At 36.8% G+C, this 26,372-nt stretch overlaps 1 protein-coding gene across 1 annotated transcript; it reads left to right on the plus strand.

Annotated features, from left to right (window-relative positions):
• Positions 1–50: 50 nt before the first annotated feature.
• Positions 51–25,212, plus strand: RAB14 (RAB14, member RAS oncogene family). The gene is made up of 8 exons (XM_059141625.1): positions 51–295; positions 9,888–9,946; positions 11,257–11,310; positions 12,722–12,899; positions 16,684–16,750; positions 21,462–21,549; positions 21,883–21,913; positions 22,909–25,212. Exons 2-8 carry the CDS (start codon positions 9,895–9,897, stop codon positions 23,084–23,086), a joined length of 648 nt encoding a protein of 215 aa, XP_058997608.1. The 5' UTR covers positions 51–295; positions 9,888–9,894; the 3' UTR covers positions 23,087–25,212.
• The last annotated feature ends 1,160 nt before the right edge of the window (positions 25,213–26,372 follow it).

Here is a 26,372-nt window from a genome sequence, read left to right on the forward strand (position 1 = left end):
CCTCCCCCCTCGCTTCTTTTGTGGTCCGGCCCATTGCGAGGGTGACAGGAAACCCTGTGCAGGGAGCGCCGCCATCTTGGACCTGCCCGAGGAAGATCCTGAGGGAGCCGCAGGAGCAGTCGCTGCTGCCACCGCTACTACCGCCAGTGCGTCTGCACCTCCTCCGCCAGCCCGCTACCTGCCGGGGCCTCGGCCGACCGCCCCCGCCCTTCTCCCGCTGCGCCTGCACTCCTCTTCCTCGTCCTGACGCCCCCCTCCCGCCCGGAAAGCTGCCCAGCCACCAGCAACCCCCCAGGTAAGCCGGGCCCTCCGCAGTGTCCGTCCGGCCGAGACCTCCTCGTCCGGCTCTCCGGGGGCCGGCGTGCGGACGACGGCGAGCTGGGCGGCGGGCGGGTGGCGCCGCAGGACAGGCCCTGCCAGGCCGCGGCGAGCCGCGGGTCGGCGGTGGGCGCCGCGGCGCCGGGCCTGACGGGACTCCCGTGCGGGGGCGGGGGTGTCCCCGCGCTGCGTTCGCCCAGCGGAGAGCTCCGGGGCGTGCGGGGAAGGGTGTTTTCTGCCTCGCCTTCCCCGCCTCCTCGGCCGGGCTGGGCTGACAGACACCTTCCGCAGGCCCCTCTCGTCCCTGCGGTTCTGGCGGCTGCAGACCACCCCCGCGGTATTTATCCACGCGAGGCACGGCGCCCCGCAGCCCACGAGCCCAGACGTGGCATTCCCCGTCCCGTAGGCCGCGTCTGCCCGGAGTACAAAAGACAGCCCCTCGCTGCCTCGCCGGCATCTTGGAGGAGCTCCGGTGTCCTTGTCGCTGTGGGTAGACTGTGGACTTGGGCTGGCGAAAGGGTCCGTGCTGGCGAGGTTCTGCTTTGGGTGAGGCCCGGCGAGGCCTGTGACATCCTATAAGGCGTCGAGCTTAGGTGGCTTGGAGAAGCAGTGAAGAAGACGGAAAGTTTTGTTTTTTTTTTTTGGCATTTCTAGAATTTAAGGAAAGAAGGCAAAGCAGGCGTTTGTTTTGATGGGTTGCGCCTTGCCGTGAGCCAGGCGCGGATTTGGCTGTCCTCACCGCGGTGCTTCCTGCTAAGCCGAGCCCTTGGTGATAAGTCAAGTCACCTGCACTTTACAAGTGAGGAAACTGAGGCTGGAAGTTGCGATGTGACTGGCTAATGATGGTCCGGACACGCCGGCCTCTCCCACACTTGCCTCGTGTTTCTCGGCTGCACTCAAGTTAGGCCAGTGTCCCAGGCGTGACCACTTAAACTGTACTTCCAGCTTAATTCCTCTTTCCCTGTGTTTCCGTGGGATGACAACTGACGACTCCTTTGTAACTCAAAGTCTGTAGTGTCAGCTGCTCCACTGCCGGTCCTCATTCTCCCAGCCCCAGAGGAGAGGTGGCAAGATTTTCATTTCCCATTGGAAGAAGAAACGGGGGGTTCCCAGAAGGCAAGTGCTTTTCTGGTGGTCCCACAAAAGTGTTAGAGCCCACTTGAACCCTTGCAAAGTTTACTGTCACGAATGTCTTTTCTTATATGTGGTAATTGAACACAGACTTGACCCTGCAGATATCTAGCTCCCATTCCCTCTTCCCCCAGCACTTTCCGAAATTTGTCTTCAGAGTTCTGCTTGGGCCCTTTTATTTGTTCATGCCTTAAGTCATGTGTAGTTAAGAGTTCTGGAGGGTTCCTACTCCAATACTGCCACTTTCTAGTTTGAATGACCTTAAAGCAAGTTACCTAGCCTCTCCGAGTCGGTGTCCTTATCTATACAGGGAATAATTGTACCTACATTTTAGAATTGTTTTGAGGATTAAATAGGATTAAAAAACCCTTAGCACGTTGCTTGGCATTTAGTTAAGTACCCCATTGTCTGTAACAGTGCCAGGCATGTAGTGAATGTTTAATTTTTGTTGAACAAAGAGGAGCATGGCTTCAGAGAGTTGGACAGTTAGACCTGGGCCTTAGTCTTTTTTCCCTTGGTAGTGTATGACTGCGGATATCTCAAGTCTCTGAGTTGGTTTTCTTACCTGTATAATGAGTTTTTACTATTAAAGATTGTTTATAAAATAGGTGGCATGTATTAGGCACTCAATAAATGTTAATTGTTGTAAAGATGGAAGACCCTTTTAGATTCCAATAACCTAAAAAATTCCTTGAAATTAAAGCTACATTTTAAAAAGTTTTTGCTTTTTATATTTCATGTTAAACTTTATTGTGGCATACTTCAACTGTGCAACAGAGTTTGGAGTGTTTTAAAGCTAATCTTTATCAGTATTAAATATCTTTGCATAATCTTATTAAGATTTTGTACTGTTGGAGTAAACTTTTGATTAAGGCAAATATGTTAAAATAGGACTACTGAGAGATGTTTGTTTCTTTCTTTTAAAGCTTGAAACAGTTTTGTGTGGTTAAAAGTAACAGACATGGTTGGAGACAGCAGGGTACAAATAGAGGTATGGAAGATAGGGTGCTTTTAAAACATTTTATGTTCTAGATAGTTTTAAACATATACAAAATAGAGTGGTAGAATGAGGCTTCATATACTCATCAGCCATTTCAACAGTGATCAGTCCTGTTCATCAATATACACCTTAACCCTTTCCACCAAATTATTTTAAAGCAAATTTCAGACATGATACTTCATCAGGAAAATTTTTGATATTACTAACCTTTCAACTCTAGGAGTAAGTACAGGGTTCTGTTTTTTTTCCTTTAAGTACTTTCATTCTGTGAACAGAGGTGAAGTATTGGAGTACTACTTTTTCATAACACAGTCATCATAACAAGGAAATTTTGTGATTTTCTTAACATAGTAAGGAATCCAGTTCTTTTTCTTACATTAATTTATGTAAAAGTATGACATGGAATGTCTTGTCAAAAGTGAGTTTTTTAGAAGTGGGTGTCAGAAATGGATGGGTTATTTTCAGAGGTTGCATTACTGTTGAGGAAATTGACCATTCATTCAGATTAGATTAGATTATTAGAATAACTAATAAAGTTTTGTGTCCACTGACTGACAAATCAAGTAGCAATCCACGTTAGAGAGTTTGTAAGCAAATCTTTGTTTAAACTCTTTCTGTTCTTAAGTTTCATGAAGACAGGAATAATGTGTTTTTTTATTATTATTTTTGATCATTACTATATTGTGAAAGCCTAACCCAAGAGTTTGCGCTTAGTAAATGCTCAACAAATATTTTTGTATTGGAATCGCAAGAGCAGTCTATCTTGATTCTGGTGTTTATTACAAAATGTCTTACATGTAACAAAAACAAAAAACCAAGCTTACTAATTTTAACCATGAAGATCAGATTTTAAATCACCTGGAATATTTTGTGGGTTGTTTTTGTCTTGTGTTGTCTTGAATAAGTTATGTAAAAATTACATGGAAATGTCATATGTCCTAAGGAGAAGAATAAAATAGCTGTAAAACAGTTGTGAAAGGATTAGTCAGACATAGTGCATAAGTTAACACAGTAAAAAGCCAAACTCTAAAAGAAAAGGAAAAAATACTGTCAATTATTGGAGTGGTTTCTTTTTTGTTTTTTGGGTTTTTTTGTGTGTGTTTTTTTTTGAGGCTGATCATATGATTAACTTCATATGTTGTTCCCTGTTATTGTTAATGTGGAAGTTATGTTGAAAGTATTATGAATGGGAGTTTTTTGGATTTTTTTTTAATTCTTTTTTTCTTTGAGATTTATTTATTGTAGAGAGCGTGCACAAATACAAATGCGAGATGGGGAAGGGCGAGAGGGAGAGAATTCTCAAGCAGATTCCCTGTTGAGTGTGGAGCCCCACTCAGGGCTCGATCCCAAGACCCTGAGATAACCTGAGCCAAAATCCAGAGTGGACTGCTTAACTGACTGAGCCCCCCAGGCACTGCTTGTTTTTGTTTTTCTTAAATTTGTTTTGTATTAGAATTATATATAAAAATGCTTTAAAAATATTTAAGTTATTTTCTCGGGGCACCTGGGTGGCTCAGTGGGTTAAGCCACTGCCTTCAGCTCAGGTCATGATCTCAGGGTCCTGGGATCGAGCCCCACATCAGGCTCTTTGCTCAGTGGGGAGCCTGCTTCCTCCTCTCTCTCTGCCTGCCTCTCTGCCTGCTCGTGATCTCTCTCTGTCAAATAAATAAATAAAATCTTAAAAAAAAAAATTTAAGTTATTTTCTCTACTTTGACTACTTTAGAAAATTAGCAGTGAATATAGTATATGCTTATCCTGTTAGTGCAGTGTTGTAAAGAAAGTTAATAATTCCTTCCTATCCTTTTTCTGCTCACAGTCCATGTATTCATTTTTCACAGTTTGGTGTGTCTCCTTCCATATTATCTATATACAAGATTGAGAGAGAGACTGGGTGTGTGTGTGTGTAATTAAAAATGAGAGAAGCTATTGCATAAAATTCTGTCAACTTTTTTTTCACTTAAAATCATGGATATATTTTCAGGTTAATACATCTATATCTAAATGGTTTTGAACTAAATGCATATTATTTCATCATAATAATAACCACTCAGATACCCCTGTTTCTTCAGTTTTTATATGGACTTAGTGATAGTAACTCTGCAGAGTTGTGAGAATTAAGTAAGAATTGTATGTAGGGAAAAGTAGTGCTGATCATTTCAGTTATTAGTATTGAAACCTCAATTTCTTCAGTCATTTCCCTGTTAGATTGTAGATTGATTGTTTTCCAGTTTTTGTTTTTTGTTTTTTTGGTGGGTTTTTTGTTTTGTTTTGTTTGTAAAAATGCTGTATTAGATCCACTTGGACCTATAACGTTATGGATTGAAGATTTTGTATCTGTGGGCTACTTTTTCATCAGAGGGTGATTTGGATTATCTTTAAGATTTTAAAATACATTGTTTACCTCCTAAAAATGTGGCAGTTCATAAGCAGATTGTATGAAAGTTCTTTAGCCTTCACCTCTGTCTGCACATTTCAAATCCAGTCATTTATATGTCTGTATCTGTTTAACTGTGTGGAGACCATGCAATTTTATTTTTGGGGCAACAGTGATTAGTATTTAATGTGCATTTAGTAACCATGTAGAGCTCTGTGTATGGGTCTGCAAATAGGTCCATCATTTTGTTCAGTGTAAAACACACTGCAGAGTTGTATATAGTAGCATACCCCATTTTTAAATTTATTCCTAACCTCGATGGTGGTGTGTTTCTTGTGTTCAAGAGTTAATGCTAATCTCGAAAAATCCTTTGTTAAGGCAGTATTAGGCATAGTTAATATTTAAAGGGGCCACACAACAATCATGAGTGTTCAGTGTGCATTTAGTAATCATTTCTCTTGACAGCCAGAAAGTTTAGAGCTAAGTTTTACACATGCACATGTAAAACTATAATTGTAAATATTTAGTGTAATTATTCTCCATTTTCCTTCGATTTTGATTTTTTGGTCCTATTGGTCCACGTGTGTGTGTGTCATTCTACATATATATGCCTTTAATAAGCTACCTTAGATAGAGAAAATCATGTTCTTTGGAATCGGACCTGGGTTCAAGTTCCAGCTCTGCCATTTACTATTTTGTAACACAGGCCAAATTAGTTAATTTCTCCAAACCTCAACTTCTTCAGGTTTTTTGGGGGCTTTTTAAAAGATTGATTTATTTATTTATTCATTCATTCATTCAAGAGAGAACAAGTGGGAGAACCAAGCAGAGGGAGTACCAGAGGGAGAAGCAGGCTCCCCACTGAGCAGGAAGCCCAGTGTGGGGTTTGATCCCAGGATCCTAGGATCATGACCTGAGCTGAAAGCGAATGCTTAACCAACTGAACCACCCAGGTGCCCCTGTTTCTTCAGTTTTTTACATGGACTTAATAATAATAACTCTGCAGAGTTGTGAGAATTAAGTAAGAATTGTATGTAGGGAAAAGTAGTGCTGATCAGCTCATGGTTTACTCTCAACAAGTGTTACCTTCAAAAACTTTTTTGTAAGTAGATATAATTTGGATTAATGTAATTATTTATCCATATCTGTAAATCCTGATTACAACATATCACCTGAATATAATTTTTTTAATACTACTTAGAGTATTAAATTAGAACAAGGTGAGTGAACTGAGAAAGGTTTGTGTCCCTAAGTACCATGAAAGGACTTCATGGTGCATCTTATAATTATGGGGGAGGCTGGATGATATAGTGGATAAGAGGGATTCTCTGTAGTTAAAAAAGTCTTAGGTCCATTATAGACTTGACCACTTAGCTCTGTGACCTGGGCATGGTTACTTACCTGTTGAGTCTTCATCTGTAAAATGAGGATTATACTCACTGTTTTATAAGGCTGTAGTAGTAAGAATTAATTGAAATTGCATGTGAAGTGTTTATTAGTACATTGCTTGGAGAATATTAAGTGCCCAATAAATGGTAACTGTAACAATTGTTTGTTACTAGTTTACAGGTTGTTCATCTTGTATTTAACGAAGCTTACTGTCTGAAAGTGGTACTCATAAGGAAATCAGAGGCATTGAATCTTAGCTGCCTATGAATTTTATTCTCATGCTTTTGTAACACATGGAGAATACATTTTAATCACACCAGCAGTTGTGCACAAGTTACAGAATATTATTAAGGTTTTTTAATTAGTGGAGATGGTACTGTTAGAATGGACTCATGTTTTCAGAGTGTTTGAACTATACCAATGGTTTTTGCCCCTGTTCACCCCTTTTTTACTTTTGATTAAAGCAGAAGCATCCTTAAGTAATAGTGGGCAAACTTTTTTCCCCTTCCAAAGCTAGTTAAAAAGTACATTCTTCACTTCAACAGTGGTGTGTTTCATTCATGTTCAAGAAATGATGTTGAGAAATTCTTTTTTAGAACAATATTAAGCCTAGTTAATATTTAAAAGGGGCAACTTGAGGGACGCCTGTGTGGCTTAGTTGGTTAAGCGATTGCCTTCGCCTCGGGTCATGATCCTGGAATCCTAGGACTGAGTCCCGCATCAGGCTCCCTGCTCAATGGAGTCTGCTTCTCCCTCTAACTCTACCCCCTCTCATGCTCGCTCTCTTTCTCTCTCTCAAATAAACAGAATCTTTAAAAAAATAAAATAAAATGGGCCACTTGAATATAGTTTTACTGCAAATACCTAATTATGAGTGAATGTAACCAATAAAGTCTGGGAGTATATTTAAACCTAGCTTGTATCTAAGCTTATATAAGAGAGGGAGGGCCTGTTGTGTTAGTGCCTACAGTGCTGGACGCTTCTGCCTTCATTGTCTACTGAAATTAAGTTTGAGTAGCTTTCCTTTTTTTTTTTTTTTTTTTTTAATTTAAAGATTGTATTTATTAGAGAGTGAGCAGGCACACGCATGAGAAGGGGGGAGGGGAGAGGGAGAAGCAGGTTCCCTGCTGAGCAAGAAGCCAGACCTGGGACTCAGGGCTTGATCCCACAGACTCCGGGATCATGACCTGAGCGGAAGGCAGATGCTTAACCAATTGAGCCACCTAGGCATCCCAGTAGCTTTCTTTTTTAACTTTGCTTTTAGGGTTCATTTTTAAGAAACTTGAACCAGAAAATTGTGTAGTGAGGTGAAGACAGGGCACTGTATTTATTCTGTGAAAGTGATCATTCTCTTTTATTTGGGAATAGTTTATGCTAATTAATGCTTGGTAATTAAAAAAAATGTTTTAAAATTAGTCATCTTGTAGATATTTAATGAATGCTGTGTCATAATTAGCAAGTACACAAATTAATACAACTGGAATTGGCTTTTGATTTCATAATTAGCCTTTAGAGCATTTCAGTGAGAAATTAGGGTTGTAGAGGCCTTGTTTTTGTTTTGTTTTTTTGTTTGTTTTTTTTGAAGATTTTATTTTAGAGAGAAAGAGCAAGATAGAGTGAGCACGAGTAAGGGGGAGGCGCAAAGGGAGAGGGAGAAGCAAGCTCCCTACTGAGCAGAGAGCCTGAGGTGGGTTTCCATCCTAGGACCCTGGGATCAGGACCTGAGCCAAAGCAGACATTTAACCAACTAAGCCACCCAGGTGCCCCGTGGTTTTGGTTTTAACAATAAAATGGAAGGGAGCAAAGTGTATATAGCTACAACTTTGAGTAAGAAGAGAGAGAGGAATGGGAAAGTCAAAGGGGAAGAGCATGAAAGCAACAGTAATTTCAAGGTGAATAAACGATTACTTTTCCCCAAGTTTGAGTGGGAAAAGATGAGCTTAAAAAAGGAGCTAAAAATTGATTACAGGGTTCTGGAAGAATGCAGGAAGAATCCTTAAAAAAGGAGCTAAAAATTAATTACAGGATTCTGGAAGAATGCAGGAAGAATGAAAAAAATATTTTTATTGTGAAAGATTATTCTTTTCCTTGTGTTTAGGATCTGGTTTAGAGATTTGGTGAATAGTCTACACCAATTTTAGCCTCAGGACCACGTTTATTCTTAATAAGCTTTGAGTCCCCAGTGTCTGCAAAAAGGGAAACAAGTTATTACGTTGTTCAGAATCAGTTAACTAGAAAAACTCCCTTCCTGAACGAACTGGTTAAGGGAGTTTTCAGTGATGATGAAGATGGATTATCAAAGTGCTAGAACATTTCAAGCTGGAATGGGTAGTAGGGCATCCACTTCGGTTAAATGTAATCCTTACAGTTAAGTGACTATATTATGTTAAGACTATATTGTGTGAACAACTTTCTTTTCCCTGATAACAAGAATTCACTTATTTTAAATACATACTTTTTCTATAGGTTAAATTTTATTATATGGTAATTTTGTCTTAGAAAAAAAATTTCCGCCATCGTTACCATATCTGGCTTGTATAATGTGACAATTGCCCATAACAGTAAAAATCATATTTTAAAAATTGAAAACCAATTTTTAAAAAAAATGGGATCAAATCTTTGTGTGTGGGCATGTGCACATGCATAATTTTTATCTTTTCCTTAAACTGAAAGCTGGTTTGACTAGAATAAATGTTACTTGAAGTTACTACCATTACTACATTTTACCTCTTGTTTCTCTAGCATCTAGCACAGTGTCTGACACATTCACGGCATTCATTTGAATAAATTGGAGAGTTTTTTTTTTTTTTTAAGTTGTTAAAAGTAGAAATAAGAATTATTTAGGTTAAGTATACCCGAGGGCAAAGAATAGGCTGGGATCTTTCTAAATATTGTCTAATATATAAACTTGCAGATTTGACAACCATAAGTAGTATTTTATGCCATTATTTTAGCTTTTAGAATAGTATATAGTAGGCATTTGATACATTGTTAATCTTCAGCTCCTGTATTAGGTTGAACCTAATTGAAATTGCAAATAATTGACTTTTTAAAAAGTCAGTAGGAACAACAGTTTCATGTGGTTTTTTATCTAATTCTGACTGTAATTTGGTTTGGAAATAGTTGGACTGGTCTTTTTTTGGATGTTGTGCTAACCATGATTTAAAGTGGAGTAAAAAAGTTACTTTTTATAACTCTTAAGAGTTTTATGTGTTTGTAAGTTAGTGGTTACTTTTTATAACATTCTTTTGTAAAATCAGAGTTCTGAACAAGTTGGCTATCAGTAATTTACTGGATCAGTTAACAGGAGTGGGGACTTCAAAGGAGGAAGACTTTATAATGATATTTAACTCAAATATATAAAGATTTAATTGTTTGAAATTTTCCATAGTAACTTTTCTTACTGGATATTCCCTAAAGAGAAATAATGGAATTGTTCTGATATAATGGTTTCTGATATTTCTATGGATAACACACGAGAATGTTAATGTTCATCCAGGAGAATTTGTGCATTTGATCAGTTTGGAAAATGCAATTTTACTCTGGCTTATTGTAATCAACATTTTGTTTATAACCAGTATGCTGTATTTTATATATCTTTTAAAAACTGGCAGTGACCAACTGGAGAACTTGTGTATATCCTTCTGAAGTAACACAGTTTTCTTTGTTTTTAGTGCCACCATGGCAACTGCACCATACAACTACTCTTACATCTTTAAATATATTATTATTGGTAAGTTTATTTAATTTATGCTCTTGCTCTACAAAGAAAGTTAATATACAAAATATTTATATACTAATGCTTAACATACCACTCCAGAAGAGTGAGTGTTTTTTGTTGTTGTTATTTTTTTAACTGCAAAATTAAAGCTCCTTTATTTTTGTGGTAGTGATGTACTTTTTGTTGTGGCCCTGGATACTTCTGTAGTACACTGATGGGTACTTTTTGAAGTGATATTGATTGTTCTTGAGGGCTGCCTGAAAGCTTGTTAATCCTGGAAGTGGTACTAATTTCCTAGGAGCACTGATAACTTTTCAAAAATACCATGAAAACCCTTGGAGCCACCTGGATTCCAAAAATTGATAGAGAACATTGAGTCAGAGTAGTTGTGTAATATACATAAAATATAATACTGGTGGTTTTTCTGCTAAGTTTCAAGATGTTGCTCAAATTAAAAGATAAGATTGTTTACCCAGGTGTAGTTGTAAGAGTTTGGTTGGAAGTACACGTACTTTTCAGTTAATTCTTCATATTAGAACAGTTTGATGTAATGGTGGGCTCAATACTTCCTTCATGAAGGGTTAAATGCCTATGTAGTACAGTTAGAGATAACATCTGTTACGGATTTCATATAATGCACATGCTTATCTTTTGTGGAATTTTTTTTTTTCTTTTAAGATTTTATTTATTTGACAGAGATCGCAAGTAGGCAGAGAGGCAGGCAGAGAGAGAGAGAGAGAGAGAGAGAAGCAGGCTCCCTGCTGAGCAGAGAGCCTGGTGCGGGGCTGATCCCAGGACCCTGAGATCATGACCTGAGGCAGAGGATTAACCCACTGAGCCACCCAGGCTATAAGAAATACAGGGAATATAAGAATATAAGAAGAGATAGATGGGATCTAGTCAATCAGACTTCCAAAACTTACTATTTTTGCTTGTTACATGCTGCCCTGTTTGTTGTGTCCTTATGTCTTTTGCTTTTATGCATGAATTAAGGGGGAAAAAACAATATAAAACTTTGAAACAGTTCAAAGTAAAAAATGCTTCTCTTAACAACAGTTTCTTTGTTAAAAAGCACTTCCCAGCTGATAGTTACTTGCTAACATAATTTATAATTTAATTCTGTCACTGCTGAAGATTGGGAATAATCAGTTTGTACATCACAGTGAAAAGTGACATGTAGGATTTTTCGAACTCATCTTTTCAAGTGTCCCAGAAATTTGTGATGTGATATAGTAGGGGGTATAGCAATCATTACATTTAATTATGAGTATAAAATTGAGAAATGTAATTGCCAATTGAAACTTTTCTTTCTTTTTAAACAGGAGATATGGGAGTAGGAAAATCTTGCTTACTTCATCAATTTACAGAAAAAAAATGTAAGTACACAATAAGGTTAAGTAATAAATTTATACTCACTTTCCTACCTTTTAAAAAGTGTCATTTTCATTACGCTCCATGCATTTGATAATAACTTTTCTGCATATATACATTTTTGTCTTTAGGGAGGGAATTTTTTTTAAATAGAAGCATATAAAATGAAATACACCTGCATGTATAGAGTGTTAATTTATATACCATATATAATTTGAGTTACTTGTTTAGGTTTTTTTGGTGGTAGAAAATTTTTAAAAATTATAATGTCAAATTTAAATAATATTTTCTCTGACTCTCCATTTTGGAAATTTGCTGCATATATCACTTATTAACTAAATAATAATAGATTGGAAATATTTAAATGAAATTCTTTTTATATCAAGACTGGTTGATTAATATTTGAAGTATAACTCTGTCTTAGGGGAGGAGACCATGTTATTTTATGTAACTAATAGGCTAAATATAGTTGAAACTAATTTTATGGCTTTTTTTTCTCTTAATGTAAATTTTATGACATCTCCAACAGTCTGTGTATTCTTGTACCAGAGAATAATAGGTTTAGGTTTTCAATGGCCTAATTATAAGGAAAGGACTAATAAACTTGTCCTGTTGGATTGGAATTATGTAACTTGCCAGTATGTTTAAGTATATATTAAATGTGTTTTTCTTGGGACGCCTGGTTGGCTCAGTTGGTTAAGCAGCTGCCTTCCGCTCGGGTCATGATCCCAGCGACCTGGGATCGAGTCCCGCATCGGGCTCCTTGCTCCACGGGGAGTCTGCTTCTCCCTCTGACTCTGCCTTCCACTCTGTCTGCCTGTGCTCGCTCTCCCTCTGAAAAATAAATAAATAAATAAATAAAAAAAATGTGTTTTTCTTTGAGATACTGATAATATTTTTCAGGAGAAAAATTTGACAACTTCTAAAGTCTTAAAGCCATTGATTGTTTTGTTATATATTAAATAGCATAATGTTGGTGTTACGAAGAACTTACTAAAAATCTTGAATTAGCAGATTCTTTTAGTCCAGGGATCAGTAAATAATAGCGTGTGGGTCAAATCCAGTTACTGCCTGTTTTTGTAAATAAAGTTTTATTACAATACAACTATGTTCATTTTACTTAGAGTCTTTGGCTGCTTTTGTGCTTCAGCAGTAGAGTTCAGTAGTTGTGGTTTTGGCTACAAAACTTAACTATTAATTATTTGGTCCTTTACAGAAGTGTGCTGACCCCTGTTCTAGTGCAGTCAGATTCGACTTCTGTGTTTTTGCTAATATTTTTTCAGTGCTAGCTTCGTCCACATACAGCCTACAAGCATTAATATGTTATTTAATAATCCAGTGGCTCTTCTCCCTGCTGGTCTTAATCTGAAGCTTTCTGGAAGTTAGATTATTATATTTCTTTTTTCTCTCTAACAGTTATGGCTGATTGTCCTCACACAATTGGTGTTGAATTTGGTACAAGAATAATTGAAGTCAGTGGCCAAAAAATCAAACTGCAGATTTGGGATACAGCAGGACAGGAGAGGTTTAGGGCTGTTACACGAAGCTACTACAGAGGAGCTGCGGGAGCACTTATGGTGTATGATATCACTAGGTAAGAGATTAATACTTTTCCAAACTTCATACTTGAGAAAAATCTGCTTTAGGCACTGTGGTTTGGTGTGTGTGTGTGTGTGTGTGTTTATTGATTTAGACATTCTTAGTTTGTGATTGTGTGATATTAAATGAGCTTATTTGGATCTTACGGTTATTTCTCTACACTGTTGTGTAAGACTTGATGTAACATGTTGATTTCCTTTTCTGAAAGTGAATATGACTGAAAAAAAGCTTTAGGAGATGCTGGTGGAGCTAATAGAAGAATACTATTCTGAAAAGCAGCATCAGTTCAATTATATGAGGTGAAATAATATTTTATACCAAAGTTTGTTCTTTTCACTTCAGTAGAAAGCAAACAAGTCTTGAGGAGTTAACTCTATTCAGTCTCTGGTGTTAAAGTTGACACCTTTTCAAAATAAGGTCAGGGAAGGAATTAAGTAGTTTTGCTAATGCAACATGGTAGATTATAAAAAGTTCTTATGCTTGCATCTGAAGGTGTTTGAGGTATTTGTTCATTTACTTAAATTCTTTTTTGTTCTAAAATGAATTAAAATGGTTTATAGTACTTCATGCAGCAGCATTAAATTTATTTCAGCTTGGCTATTTTGGGAAACTGAAAGCACTTGATAAAAAGTAAAAAAAACTGGACCGTAAATATTTGGCTTCAGAAAACAGAGAAAATTGTGCCACTTCATTAAACTGTGCTAAGCTGGAAAATGAACTGGATCACCTTTCATATTAATGCAAATGCCAGCTTAAAGCAGTGTGCCTCTTGTCTTGCTTTTTTGGGTGAGGTAGGGATGGGTGAGTAGGACCAAAGGGACTTTCAAGCATATTTCCTTTTGAGAAATGGTTTATACTGTTTTCTCTTGAAGAGTCATGATACAGTGTACATTAACATATTAGCATCCTGAGAAGTTCTGCATTAATGAAATTCTTTAACTTAGTTTAGTGTTTCTTAAGCTTATTTTATTAACAAACTTTGGGAAATGTGGACTTAGAATGAAGACAGTGGCAGATTATAATTATAGTGCTTGAAGTTCATTGAGTTCCAGAATTGGTTAATCTCACAGCAAAACAGAGCAAAATAGCCTTAATGCTCTTCTGAATAGGCAAGCAACTGGTCACATGATTTCTTGTAAATAGTTTTGTGGGAAGATTATTAAAGACCTGGCCTTCTGTGCAGGACATCCTAATAAGGGATGCATTCCTGAAGACTTTGCATAATTAAAAACTCCATTGCTGATAAATTTAAATGTGATGATGTGTCTTTAAGAGTGTAACAGTCTAAAGTGTTGTAGTTTGTTTTGCTTTGTGCAAGTGTGCTTGTGCCCGCCCCTCCATGTTTACTGATAATACAGTTGACATATAAGATTGTGTAAGTTTAAGGTCCAGGGTGATGATTTGATACATGTGTATGGTTTGCTTTTAAACATAACCTTTTAAGCGTAATAAATACTTCTGGTAAAAGTTGTGTCTCTCTGAATCTTCAAAAGTACTTCTGGTGGGAGCACCCCAAATGTCCATTAACTAAGGGATAGATAAACAAATGGGTATACTCATACAGTGAAGTATAATCTGACCATTAAAAGGAAAGACTCTCTGATACATGCTATACAGTGGATGAATCTTGAAGACATTTTGCTAAGTGAAGGAAGCCACATGTTGTATGACTGCATTTATATGAAATAGCCAGAATAGGCCAATTCAGAGACAGAAAGTGGATTGCTGTGGTGTGGAGATTGAGTGCTGATGGGTGCAGTGTTTCTTTTGGGGTTGATAAAAATGTTCTAGAATTAGATACGAGTGATCACTGCACAACTTTGGTATATATACCAAAAACCACTACATTGTATACTTTAAAAGGATGAGCTTTGTGGTAAATTCATTATATCCCAATAAAATTTTACTGAAAAAAAAGTACTGCATACTTTAGACAGGTGCTTTATTAATATTTCATAGTGACACTGATGTTGTATCCATAACATTGATTTTTTTTCTTTTTTTTTCTATTCTTCTTCACATTTTAAAAACTTGAAAGTTCTACTTTAATAATACCTTTATTCCTGGCATTAACTGTAATTGTTACAGGATACTTCCTAAATTGACAACATAGCTTATCATGGCAGTTTGTTTGGCTCTATCAGTTGTTTGATAAGTCATTTTACATGGCAAAGTTAGGGATATTTTTTACTTTTTTTTTAAAGCACTCTTGCCACTAATTAATGAGTATTGGCATGCTGCTATAGTTAAATAGATTTGAAATTATGGTGAATTTTAAGTAAATAACAATTACCTAAGAAATTAGTAGCAGAGGTTATGGGCATATCTAAATAATAACAGTTTATATGGTCTTGATACTTAAAAAGGATATATAGATTTTTCTGTTTACCAAAGTGGTGGCAGTTTGTAATTCATTCTTGCTGCCAGCTTTGACATTTTAAAATTTATCAAAATAAATATTAATGTTTTGGGATTTGTCCTGTGTAAGTTTTTGTGCACAAAGTAGGATAAATCTGTTGTGTTAAAGCAAGGTATGCCAGTAACTACAGATTTGGAACAGTAAAATGATAAGACTTGTGCTTTTAAAAAATATTTGAGTATTAGAAGATTTTACCTAGAAAATTTTAAAACATTGGGAAAATGTTTTTATTTGACCCCCTTTTTTTTAAACGGTGAGGTGGTGTTTTGTGTGTAACATAAGTTAGCACAGTGAAAAGAAAACCGTACAACTTCTTTTACTGGGAAAGGATTAAATGTTTGGAAAATCCAACTTTATATTGGTACTGGCAGCTGGAGTTCATGGAATATATTCACAAGACTAAATTTGAAACACTTTGAAGACACTATGTGCATAAAGAAAGAGTTCAAGGCCTGGCTCTGAAATGCATTTAAATCTTTGCGAGCTTCTGTTTTCTCACCTGTGAAATGAATAAGATGGATTAATGTTTTGTGAATGTATATAAATCAAACATTTTTAACTTTCAAAATTTTATTTGACCCCTTTGGTAAAGTCTGACAAATACTTATATTCTATGTACTGTATATAATATTACAAATTATTTGGATTTGCTTGTCCTCTTTGGGCCTATTTGGCTAGTGCAAATGAGCCTACGAGTTTCTAAACTCTTGCTTGGAGAAATAGGGCAGTCTGAATCTCAGAATGATTTAGGTACTAGTAAATAAGAATAAAAAGTTAGAATAAACTTATTTTGTTATCTGGGGGCTTAGATTTCCAGTCAAATACATTAAGTGCCATTTTAAAGCTGGTTTTTATGTTGTCATAGTTAACTTTCTCTTGGAAGAAAGGTGAGTTTTATATCAGTGTATAGTAGTGTGAACATCTTGGTTTCTAATACTGGACAGATGCAAATATGTTTGTCAGTGAACATATTCGCTAGACATTTTGATATTATTTCTCCCATTTTGTGATTGAAAATATGGATGATTTTTAAAAATCCTAGTTTTTACTTCAGATTAGAAATTCTTAATTCAGAATTGTTTCCATTAATTTTCTGTGTTTTTCCTTGCCCACTGTTTATGAATGTGCCTTTAAATGTAAACAGTTTACTTCTGTATATAATTAGCAAAGTTGTTAGATACTGATTTATTTATTTAAAATAATAGATTTGGCTAGACTTCTGGAAAGTGTGGGTTTACATTCCACAGTCAGTTTTTGATGAAAGGGAATATTATAAATATTTATTTGAAATTCCTTTTTAAAAAAAATTGAAATGACAATTGTATGTGGAAGTCACAAATGTAAACTTTAATTTTTGCAGAAGAAGTACATATAATCACTTAAGCAGCTGGTTGACAGATGCAAGGAATCTCACCAATCCAAATACTGTAAGTTGAATAACATCTATTATATAGAAAATGTAAGATCTATGCTAACCCCAGAAGAAGAGTGGTTTGCTAGTAGAATTTTTGTATATGAGTACCAAGAATGAGAGTGTATTTTTAAATTAATTGAGAAGATAGCATTTTTTTTTAGTACTAATTACCCCAGGTTTTGCATCTTACATGTGATGTTTGTTCATGTTTGTGGTTAAAAAAAAAAAAGTTATGAATGGGGTGGTGTTCTCATGTCAGGTGAAGACAATGAAATCTGAAACAATCAGTTTAAAAGGGATCTGCATTTATTTCATTAAATGTTACCGCTGGAAGAAACTGGGCAAAGTATAAGTGGTCTCTGTTATTTCTTAACAACTGCTTGTGTATTTACAATTATCTCAGTAAAATTTCAGTTAAAAACAAAGAGTTCTGCATGCTTTAAAAAAATTAGTTTAAAATTTTTTTTTACAAAAACATCTCAACTATTGTAATAGTTTATTACAATAAAATTGTAATAAATCTTAAAAAAATTAAAAAGCCATTGTGCTATATTTTCAAATTGAAAATTTAAAAAATTTGTTTCTAAATGAAAATACAGATTAGTTTCTTCGCCAGACTGAGAAGATATTTATTGAGATTTTATTTATTTATTTTTTAAAGAGTTTATTTATTTGACAGACAGAGATCACAACTAGGCTGAGAGAGAGAGGGAAGCAGGCTTCCTGCTGAGCAGAGAGCCCGATGTGTGCTCAATCCCAAGACCCTGGGATTCATGACCTGAGCTTAACCCACTGAGCCACCCAGGTGCCCCAATTTATTGAGATTTTAAAGGCCAACCAACATGCTAGACTTTATAGTATTCAAAGATAAATGTGGTCCTTGGCCCACAAAATGTTACAGTTTAGTAAGGGGATAGCTGTGTGTATACAAATAACTGCTGAAAAGCAGAGTGAGATATGAGGTAGAAATAGAGCAGCTGGTATGTGCATTGCTGGAAGTACCCAGGATAAGCAGTGCCGTCTGGAGAAACCAGCTTTACAGAGAAAGGTATGTTTGCATTGGGACTGTAGAGGTGAGTAAGGTTTTAATAAATGCTTAAGGGGGCATTCCAGGAACAAGCAAGGGAAGGTACTTAGGTGTGACTGACTGAGCTTCTTCAGAGCAAGGCCTGTGTCTCACTTAGCTTTGTACTCCACCATTGAGCAGAGGTCTGATTCAATAAGTAGGTAATCAGTGGTAAGATTGGCTTTTATCAGGGAACAGCAATAAATTGTACTGAAAGTTAACATGATGTGCCTTTTTTTTTTTTTTAAAGATTTATTTATTTTAGAGAGAGAGCCTGAGCAGGGATGGGGGAGAGGGATAGAGAGTCCTAAAGCAAGCTCCCAGCTGAGTGTGGAGCCTGACTCCGGGGTCTCTATCCCATGACCCCAAGATCATGACCTGAGCCGAAATCCAGATCCAGCCACTTAGCAGACTGAGCCAACCAGGTGCCCCAGAGTGGTTTGCCATTTATGATAGGGACTGTGCCTGGAAATTTCATATCCATTATCCCCTTAAACCCACTGTACGTATATGTACAGACCTATAGATGAACATTCATAGTAGCTTTATTTACAATAGCCCAAAATTGGAAAAAACCTAGATGATCATCAGGAGGTGAATTGTTAAAACAGTCTGGTACATTTGTACTGTAAGATACTCCTCAGCTACAAAAATCGGAAACAACCCAGATGGTCATTAGGAGGTGAATTGTTAAACAGTCAGTGGTACATTCATACTGTAAAATACTCCTCAGCTACACAAAGAAATGAACTATTGATACATACAGCAATTTAGATGGATGTCAGGGGCATTTCACTCATTACACATGAGTGAAAAAAGTTAATCTCAAAAAATTACGTACTGTATGATTCCATTTATGAAACATTCTCAAAAAGACAAAATTGTGGAAGAGAACAGATGTATTGTTGCCAGAGGTTAGCAAATGGGGGTGAAGGATATGAGTGCTGTGCCTCAACTAGAAAGGGCACAAAGCAGTTCCTTTCTAGTGATGGAACAGTTCTGTATACTAATTGTGGTGACATAAATCTATATCTGCAGTAAGTTTGCATAGAAACACACACACACACACACACACACACACACACACACGAGTGTGTACATCTGGTAAAATCTAACTAAGGAACATAGATTGCACCAATGTCAGTTTTCTGGTTTTGAGTCTGTAAGATGCTACTATTAAGGAAGCTTAGTGAAAGGTATATAGTAAAGCTCTATTCTATAGATATTTCAAAAAAAATGTTAAGAAGCAAACAAAACTCATTGTAGAAGGCCCTTAGAGGAGCATAATGACAAATTAGCCATGTCTTTCCTGCCTCATTTATGCCTCTTCAAATTTTACCAGATCTTCAAAAGAAAGTGTTAGGGAGGAAGATCTTTACCCTTCAAGATTCTTCTGGCTTGTCTAAGAAATTAATTGACAGAGTTGTTACAGGTTTCTGGAGATTGAGTCCACCCCTCTTCCTCATACTGAGAGGGAAACACCCTTACAAATGGAGATTTTTCTTACAGATGTAAAGGTCTCTTAAAGGGTAACTTCTGGGTTTTCAGAGCTTTACTTGTGTCTTCTGTTTAAAAATAAGCCAGCTTAAGATAAATATTCCAAAGAGAATATTTTGGGATGGCAAAATTTGCTCCCCTACAGAAGAAAATCTCTTAACATCCAGCTCGAATGTTACGATTTCTGTAACATTGCCTTCAGTTTCTATGTAGAAATTGCATACTTTCCCATTTTGTTGGTGGTGTATTTTGTACCTCTGTCTAGTTAGCATGCCACTTTTATGTCTCCTTTCAGGCTAACGGGAAGCACAGCTTGGAAGTTCTTAAGAAATTGGGAGAGAAGGCAGTGTTTCCATTCGGCAAATGTCTAAAAATTTTTTAAATTATCTTTTAAAAACTGATTTATTGAGATAATTAACATAATTTACCCATTTAAAGTGTGCAGTTCAGTATTGTTGGTTTTCTTTTTGAATTTATTATTGAAGTATAGTTGACATTTGTTTTGAGTACCTGCCATCTAATGGCCCTGGAGTAGGTCATTGTGATTTTACCAGCCTTGATTTAAAAAAACAAAATTGGGGGCGCCTGGGTGGCTCAGTGGGTTAAAGCCTCTGCCTTCGGCTCAGGTCATGATCCCAGGGTCCTGGGATCGAGCCCCGTGTCGGGCTCTCTGCTCCGCAGGGAGCCTGCTTCCTCCCCCCTCTCTCTCTCTGCCTGCCTCTCTGCCTACTTGTGATTTCTCTCTCTCTGTCAAATAAATAAAATCTTTGGAAAAAAAAAAAAACGGATTCCCTTTTTCGTGTGTTCTTACCTTATCCTTTAAAGGACTAGCAGACTTCATGTGAAAGTGCCTTTCCCTCCTCATTGGGCCTTTGTCCTCACTGATTGAAGAATGCTCACGTTTGTTATGCTGCTTAAGTGTTCTTGTTCAAGGTTTACATTCAGATTACAATGGTTCTTCAGCTCTTTGGACATCATTTTTAAGGAGTAGGAGAGTTAGGGGCTACAGTTTCACATGAGGAAAAGTTAATGGTAGAAATCACTTTTGGTTGAAACCATCCATTCCTACAGTATCAACATCTGGATTACCACATCTGTTGGGAAGGGAAAGGAGGGGGAATCACGAATTGGTATCAGATAAGCTTATATGTAGACAGAGAGAGTTTATCCATAATGCCCTACCCGCAGTCCCCAGAAACCACCATAAAGATCAAAAAGCTCTATTTCCCTAAGGCTGCAAACTTTTTTCTTAGAGCTTTGTAGAGCTGCCTTTAACTTTGGCCTAACTTCACTTACATAAATGATTCCAGAGTAGGTGTATGTATATGTGATATTTTGCCTTGGATTTGAACTTGTTTTGCATGTGGGTCCCCCCACCCCTCCTCCCACCACCACTGTTCCCCATGGAACGCAGACCTTTGTTTTCAGTTGCTACAAACTTAGTCCTTCTCCAGGGCTAGTGTAAAGACAGTGTTTGATGGTCATAGTTTGGTTCTAAAGTCCTTCTAAACCACTGACTCCCTGAGTGACCTTTGACAAGTCCCATTGCCTGATTTGATCACTAATTTTCTTACCAGTAGCCCGAAGGAGTTGAACTGGTAGTTTAACTTTTTGAGGGTCCCAGAGACACTCAAAAATCAGATGAAAACCATGAGCCTTTTCTTCCAGCGAAATGTTCTTGTTTATAGCATTCTGTGCTTAATTTCAGTGTATTCACAGATTTCCTGGAGCTTGTGCATGGACCTTTTAGTAATCTTACTCAGATAAATCATAACCTTTGGCCTAGACCAGGGTGTTCCTCATGGGCTGTATTGTTTTTGAATGGCTTGCAAGCTAAGAATGGATTTTACATTTTTAGAAGGCTATTTAAAAGAAAAAGTTAAGAAGTATGTGCAAAGAGACCATTTGAGCTCCACAGACATGAAATATATACTCTTTGCCTATATAGAAAGTTTGTCAGCCCATAGCCTAGGTAATTGCTGACCTCCCTCCTAATAGTACTGATTTCGTGATTCTCCTTATCTATGTGCTGGATGATTGCTGGTGCTTGGTTTCCTTCTTAGGCCTATATTTTTTTTCTATCAAAATTTTTGGATTTCAGAATTTTCATGGTTGATGGTTGCTTTTGTATTAATATGTCTTTCTTTTGGTCACAAATTAGGTAATAATTCTCATAGGAAATAAAGCAGATTTGGAGGCACAAAGAGATGTTACATATGAAGAAGCCAAACAGTTTGCTGAAGAAAATGGTGGGTTTAAGACTTTTAATGGCTTTTTGGGGGTCATTCATGGGAGGGGTGGCATTTTGATACTGTGGACTATTTGACACTTTTCTTTTAATGCCAACTACTTAAATCTCAAGAATGAAGAAGTAAAATATGGGGGTAGTGCATATGACAAATGTTAATGTTAAGACAAATGTTAAGACTCCCCTCATCTCAAACCTAACATACTGTTTCATAAAAGACTATGGTAGGAGTACTGATAGCTGATAGGAAACCCTAATTCAAATGTTATTGGAGAAAATGTCCTTTTGAGTTCATTTGAAATGTCTTAATTATAGTCTGAATTTTAATTTTTAGGCTTATTGTTCCTTGAAGCAAGTGCAAAAACGTAAGTATGACTAAAATTAATCATTTTCAGTTACATTCAGTTACATTCAAACTTCTCAAAGTAGAACTATACATGTCGAAAATGTATAATGTATTTGCTTACATATAATAATACATGTATGTGTGATGTTTATTGTGGGAAGACAGTTAAGCAGGCATCCCTTTGCTTCCTGTTTCACATTTCAAAGATAATAGTTTTTGCTACTTTATCTAAAAGATTGTACTGTGATTATTCCCCTGGTAAACCAGGTTAATAAATGAAACTTTGTTAGCATTCCAGAAGTGCTTGACTTTCACAATGGAGGTTGAATTTGGCATCTTGGACTCAAGCTTGGGTATTCTATGCATTTAGTACTTCGATTACAAAGCATGGCTTAAGGAAACAATGTCTAAGAATAATCAGAAACATAATTGATGTTTTCTAATCGTTACTCCATGTCCATTATCGAACCCCAGGACTTAAGTCAGAGTTCTTCATTTATTAAGTCAGAAATTCCTTGCTGGGTAAGAAGCTAGCCCCTTTTGGTTTAGCTTCATCCATGTTATTAGTACTAAGAGAACTGAAGTGAGACCATGGTCGAGCACAAATATGTCACCGTCACAAAATTAAAAAATATAGTTAATGCTTAGCTAATTAGACCATACAAATCCTGGAATCTCACTTGTTTGGAATACCTTCTTGCTATTACAAAAATGGCCTGTCCTCACTTTTCCTTATATATTAATATATGACATTTTAATGATTAGAACACATTCAGTTATCCAAATAGGGTTTATAGAAATAGCTGTTAGTATCTTGTTTATATGCTTTCCACAGAAAATATTTCCCCATGTTGTTCTCTTAGCTCAGTCTTTTGGTAATCTTTTATTAGATGACAGTGGCTAAGTTGAAGACATCATGGCAGTTGACTAAAGGTTAGCAAAAGGTCAGTGTATAATGCCTTATCCTTTGTAGAAAGCTGTGATTCTCCAATAAAGTTGTCATTTGCCTCTTAGGGGAGAGAATGTAGAAGATGCTTTCCTTGAGGCTGCCAAGAAAATCTATCAGAACATTCAGGATGGAAGCCTGGATCTGAATGCTGCCGAGTCTGGTGTACAGCACAAACCTTCAGCCCCACAGGGAGGCCGGCTAACCAGTGAACCCCAACCCCAGAGAGAAGGCTGTGGCTGCTAGTGACCTCTTTGCCGTCGCTCCCATTTGACCTTTCACCTCTGTCTGTTGGAAGCAGTACTTTTTACTGCCTCATTGTCTTCTGTACATCTTACTGGGTTTAATTAAAAAAAAAAAAAAAGAAAAAACAACTCTGTTGTAAAAACAGTTTAACACAATACTAAACTGCTAAAACAACTAGATGTAATCAGGTTATCAAAAGGCAAGTAGAGTAATAAATCTCTCCTGCATGGTAAATCTAGACTTTTTTTTCCCCTTGATTGTCCTCGTGATAGATATGTCACCAGTACATGATTTAAACTGAGCACTGATGCTGGACTTAAATGATTTTTATCCTTCCTTTTTTTTTTTGGGCAAGGCTTTGTCTTACTGTATGGTTTAATTTGAGGATATGTTAAGCCTTTCTCCCCATCTTTAACTGTTCAAGTATGTCTGTTGTAACCAATAAGTTTATTGCTGTGAAATGACTTCTGATAGAGAATGGGTTCTATAACTGCTTTTGTTTTTGTTGGATAAATTTCCTGTTGCGTGGGTGGCAGTTTTCTCGTGGAGGTTTGCTTCTGTCTTAGCCTTGCACAGGGAAAATATCCATTTATCTTTTCTCTTGTGCTTAATTAATAGCTTTATCTTTTTTTTATGCCATTTTATCCTTTTCTCTTTAGCAGAAAGTAAATATGTATAAAATTTGAAGGAACCGAACTAACAATACATTCTGTGTATATTATTTTAATGAAGAAAATAAATTGATTACTGGCATTGGAACAGTATAAAATACCAGTTTGTACAGTATGACCTATATGTGACCATGTTACTCCCTTCCATTTCACACAAGGAAATACACAACTGCAGTTCACAAGTAATACTGGCTCCACCCTCTGGTGCTGGCAGCGTTTGGGGACATTATGCTGGAAAGAGCTCCTGTAGCGTGAGAGGATTAACACTAGCAGATTCTGTTCCATCTTTGCACTGTGGCTTACCTGCTGATTTTCTTAACTGTTCTTGTGCAATCGACAATGTGCTAACCTGCTTTTCTCTTTGTAAACATTTTGCATTACAGGCTGCATTTCTTGCCTTACTGTATAGAAAAAGAAAAAAGGCTGGGTTTATTATTGCACATTTTAAGCTTTTATACCTTTATCTTCTTGGAATGGTGAGATTGTGTACCAGACAGTCAGAACCACAGGTCTGCTGTTAAGGGATTTTAAATTGTGCATTTTTAACACTACAGTGAAGTAATTTAGGATACCCTTGTGTTCTTAGTATGAGGGGCTATTTTATGTCCTGTTGGCATAAGTTGTTTTGTAAAAGGGAAAGTGTTTCTAACGGTGTTTGTGCTGATACAAAGTAAGTTATTACTTTGCACTAGGTGGTTTGGCCACTGAAAGAATACTGTATTGCAAGGGAAACAATCTCTTTAGACAACAGACTTATGTTTTACCAAGTTCTTTACTTCTTTCCATTGATTTCTGATTCAGTTTATGGTCCAGATGGAGAATTGAAGCTATTTGAAGTAGGATAGGTGGTAAACCTTACTATATTCTATAAAATCATTCAGCTCAACTGCTGTGTTTAAAATACACATTTTAAATCCCTCTTTACAGACACTAAAGTGAAAATAAAAAATAAAAAATACAGCTTTCTGGGTTGTAAACATGTGGTAGTACTGGAGTATTGTATAGTCAATGTTAAATAAAAGCCAAAACTGGAATGTGCAGAAAATAGGATTTGGTTAATTTGTGGACTCATCTTTATTTTTGTCTTTGTTTAACTTTTTAAAAAACAAGATTCCTGGAGTAGATTGGTACGTTCTGTTAAAGACTTACAGTGACCCATTTTGCTTACCCTGTTGCTTCACAAGGGACTCGCCCAGGGACCATGACCTGCTGGTGTGTGTATATATTTACAAAAAAACAAACCAACCACCCATTGGGATATAAGGTAGCAATCACAAACTAAAGACTGCGGCTTGTTTAGGTGCAATACCCTGATTCCCAAAGTTAGTTACAGTGGGTCTTAATTGTTTTTGTGACAGGATTTATTCAGACTGCTGTACTCTTCATTTGATGTAACAAAATGCTATTAATCTAAATATTTGTAAATAAAGTACCTGTATCTAGATTAAATTAAAATGGTTTGCATTATTTTCTGAACTACAATAGGATTTCATATTTTTTTCAGGCAAACAATTATTTGGCAGAAGTTGCCAGTTTTTATTGGCGAATTGTCCTTACTGTATGAAGAGAAGTCTACATATATAGCATATAACTCCACATGACTCAGTAGTTGACTTAGTTTTGTCCTTGTATTTGGATCATCCTTGCAGTGTTTTCAGTCAACCTTTTTCAGTGTGATATCAGCACACTTGGTGCCTGATAGTGTTCTCCCTTGACTGTACTTGGGGCCAAATTCTGTTGTTTGCATGTGTACTCCCCTGTAATAAACTTGGGTGCTCAAAAATAGAAGAGCAAATTGTCCTATTGTAACATGCATGTGCCAGACACTGGGAAGTACACTTTGGAGAGAATGTGAAGTTCTTTTAATCTTTCATCAATGAGAGTTTACTACATGTGGGGTCACCTGCTTCTGTGGGTTACTTGTTAACCTTGCACCTGTGTGGAGGCCCTCTTGATTAGTAAATTGGTGCTCAGACATTCCAGTGCAATGTTCAAGTGTTTCATGGATAATAAAATGTTCGATGCAGTAAACTTGATTAAAAAAATTTTTTTTTTGGTGGTAATGTTCACATAATACTGGATATAGTAAAGTTTCTTTGGAAAGAGGTCTTTTGGAACCAGGTGTTTGGTTTCACATATTAATTACCTCCCCAAGTCCAAACTATAGTTTTGAGAACTTTTTTGCTCACATATCCGTTGTTTCAGGTGTGATCTTTCTATATAGATGTGTGTGGTTCAGGTCACTCCCCCTTACACAGAAGATCAAATGATTACCTTCCATTCCTGTCCACAGGGGAATAGGGTTCATGTGGCAGTTTAGAAAGAAGATATTTTACCCTTACTCAGCACATGGACAGAATGGGGAAAAGTGTCCCTAAGGGATTTCAGTAATTGTGCAGAGGCCTGACTTTTCAGCATTTTGCTAAGGCCTGTGAAAATGAAATAAGAGAATGTTAAATACAAAAGATACACACCAAATCCAATTTTTATTTGGAAGTAGATACTTCTAGAACTTACTGTGTGTTAAATTTTATGCCACTTCCATTGCCTTTAGTGTAATTCTGTTTATCCCATATCTTAATTAATGGTCCAGGTCTGACCAAATTCTTGGGTAT

The sequence above is a fragment of the Mustela lutreola genome, chromosome 12, assembly GCF_030435805.1.
Source record: "Mustela lutreola isolate mMusLut2 chromosome 12, mMusLut2.pri, whole genome shotgun sequence".
Classification (NCBI taxonomy): domain Eukaryota; kingdom Metazoa; phylum Chordata; class Mammalia; order Carnivora; family Mustelidae; genus Mustela; species Mustela lutreola.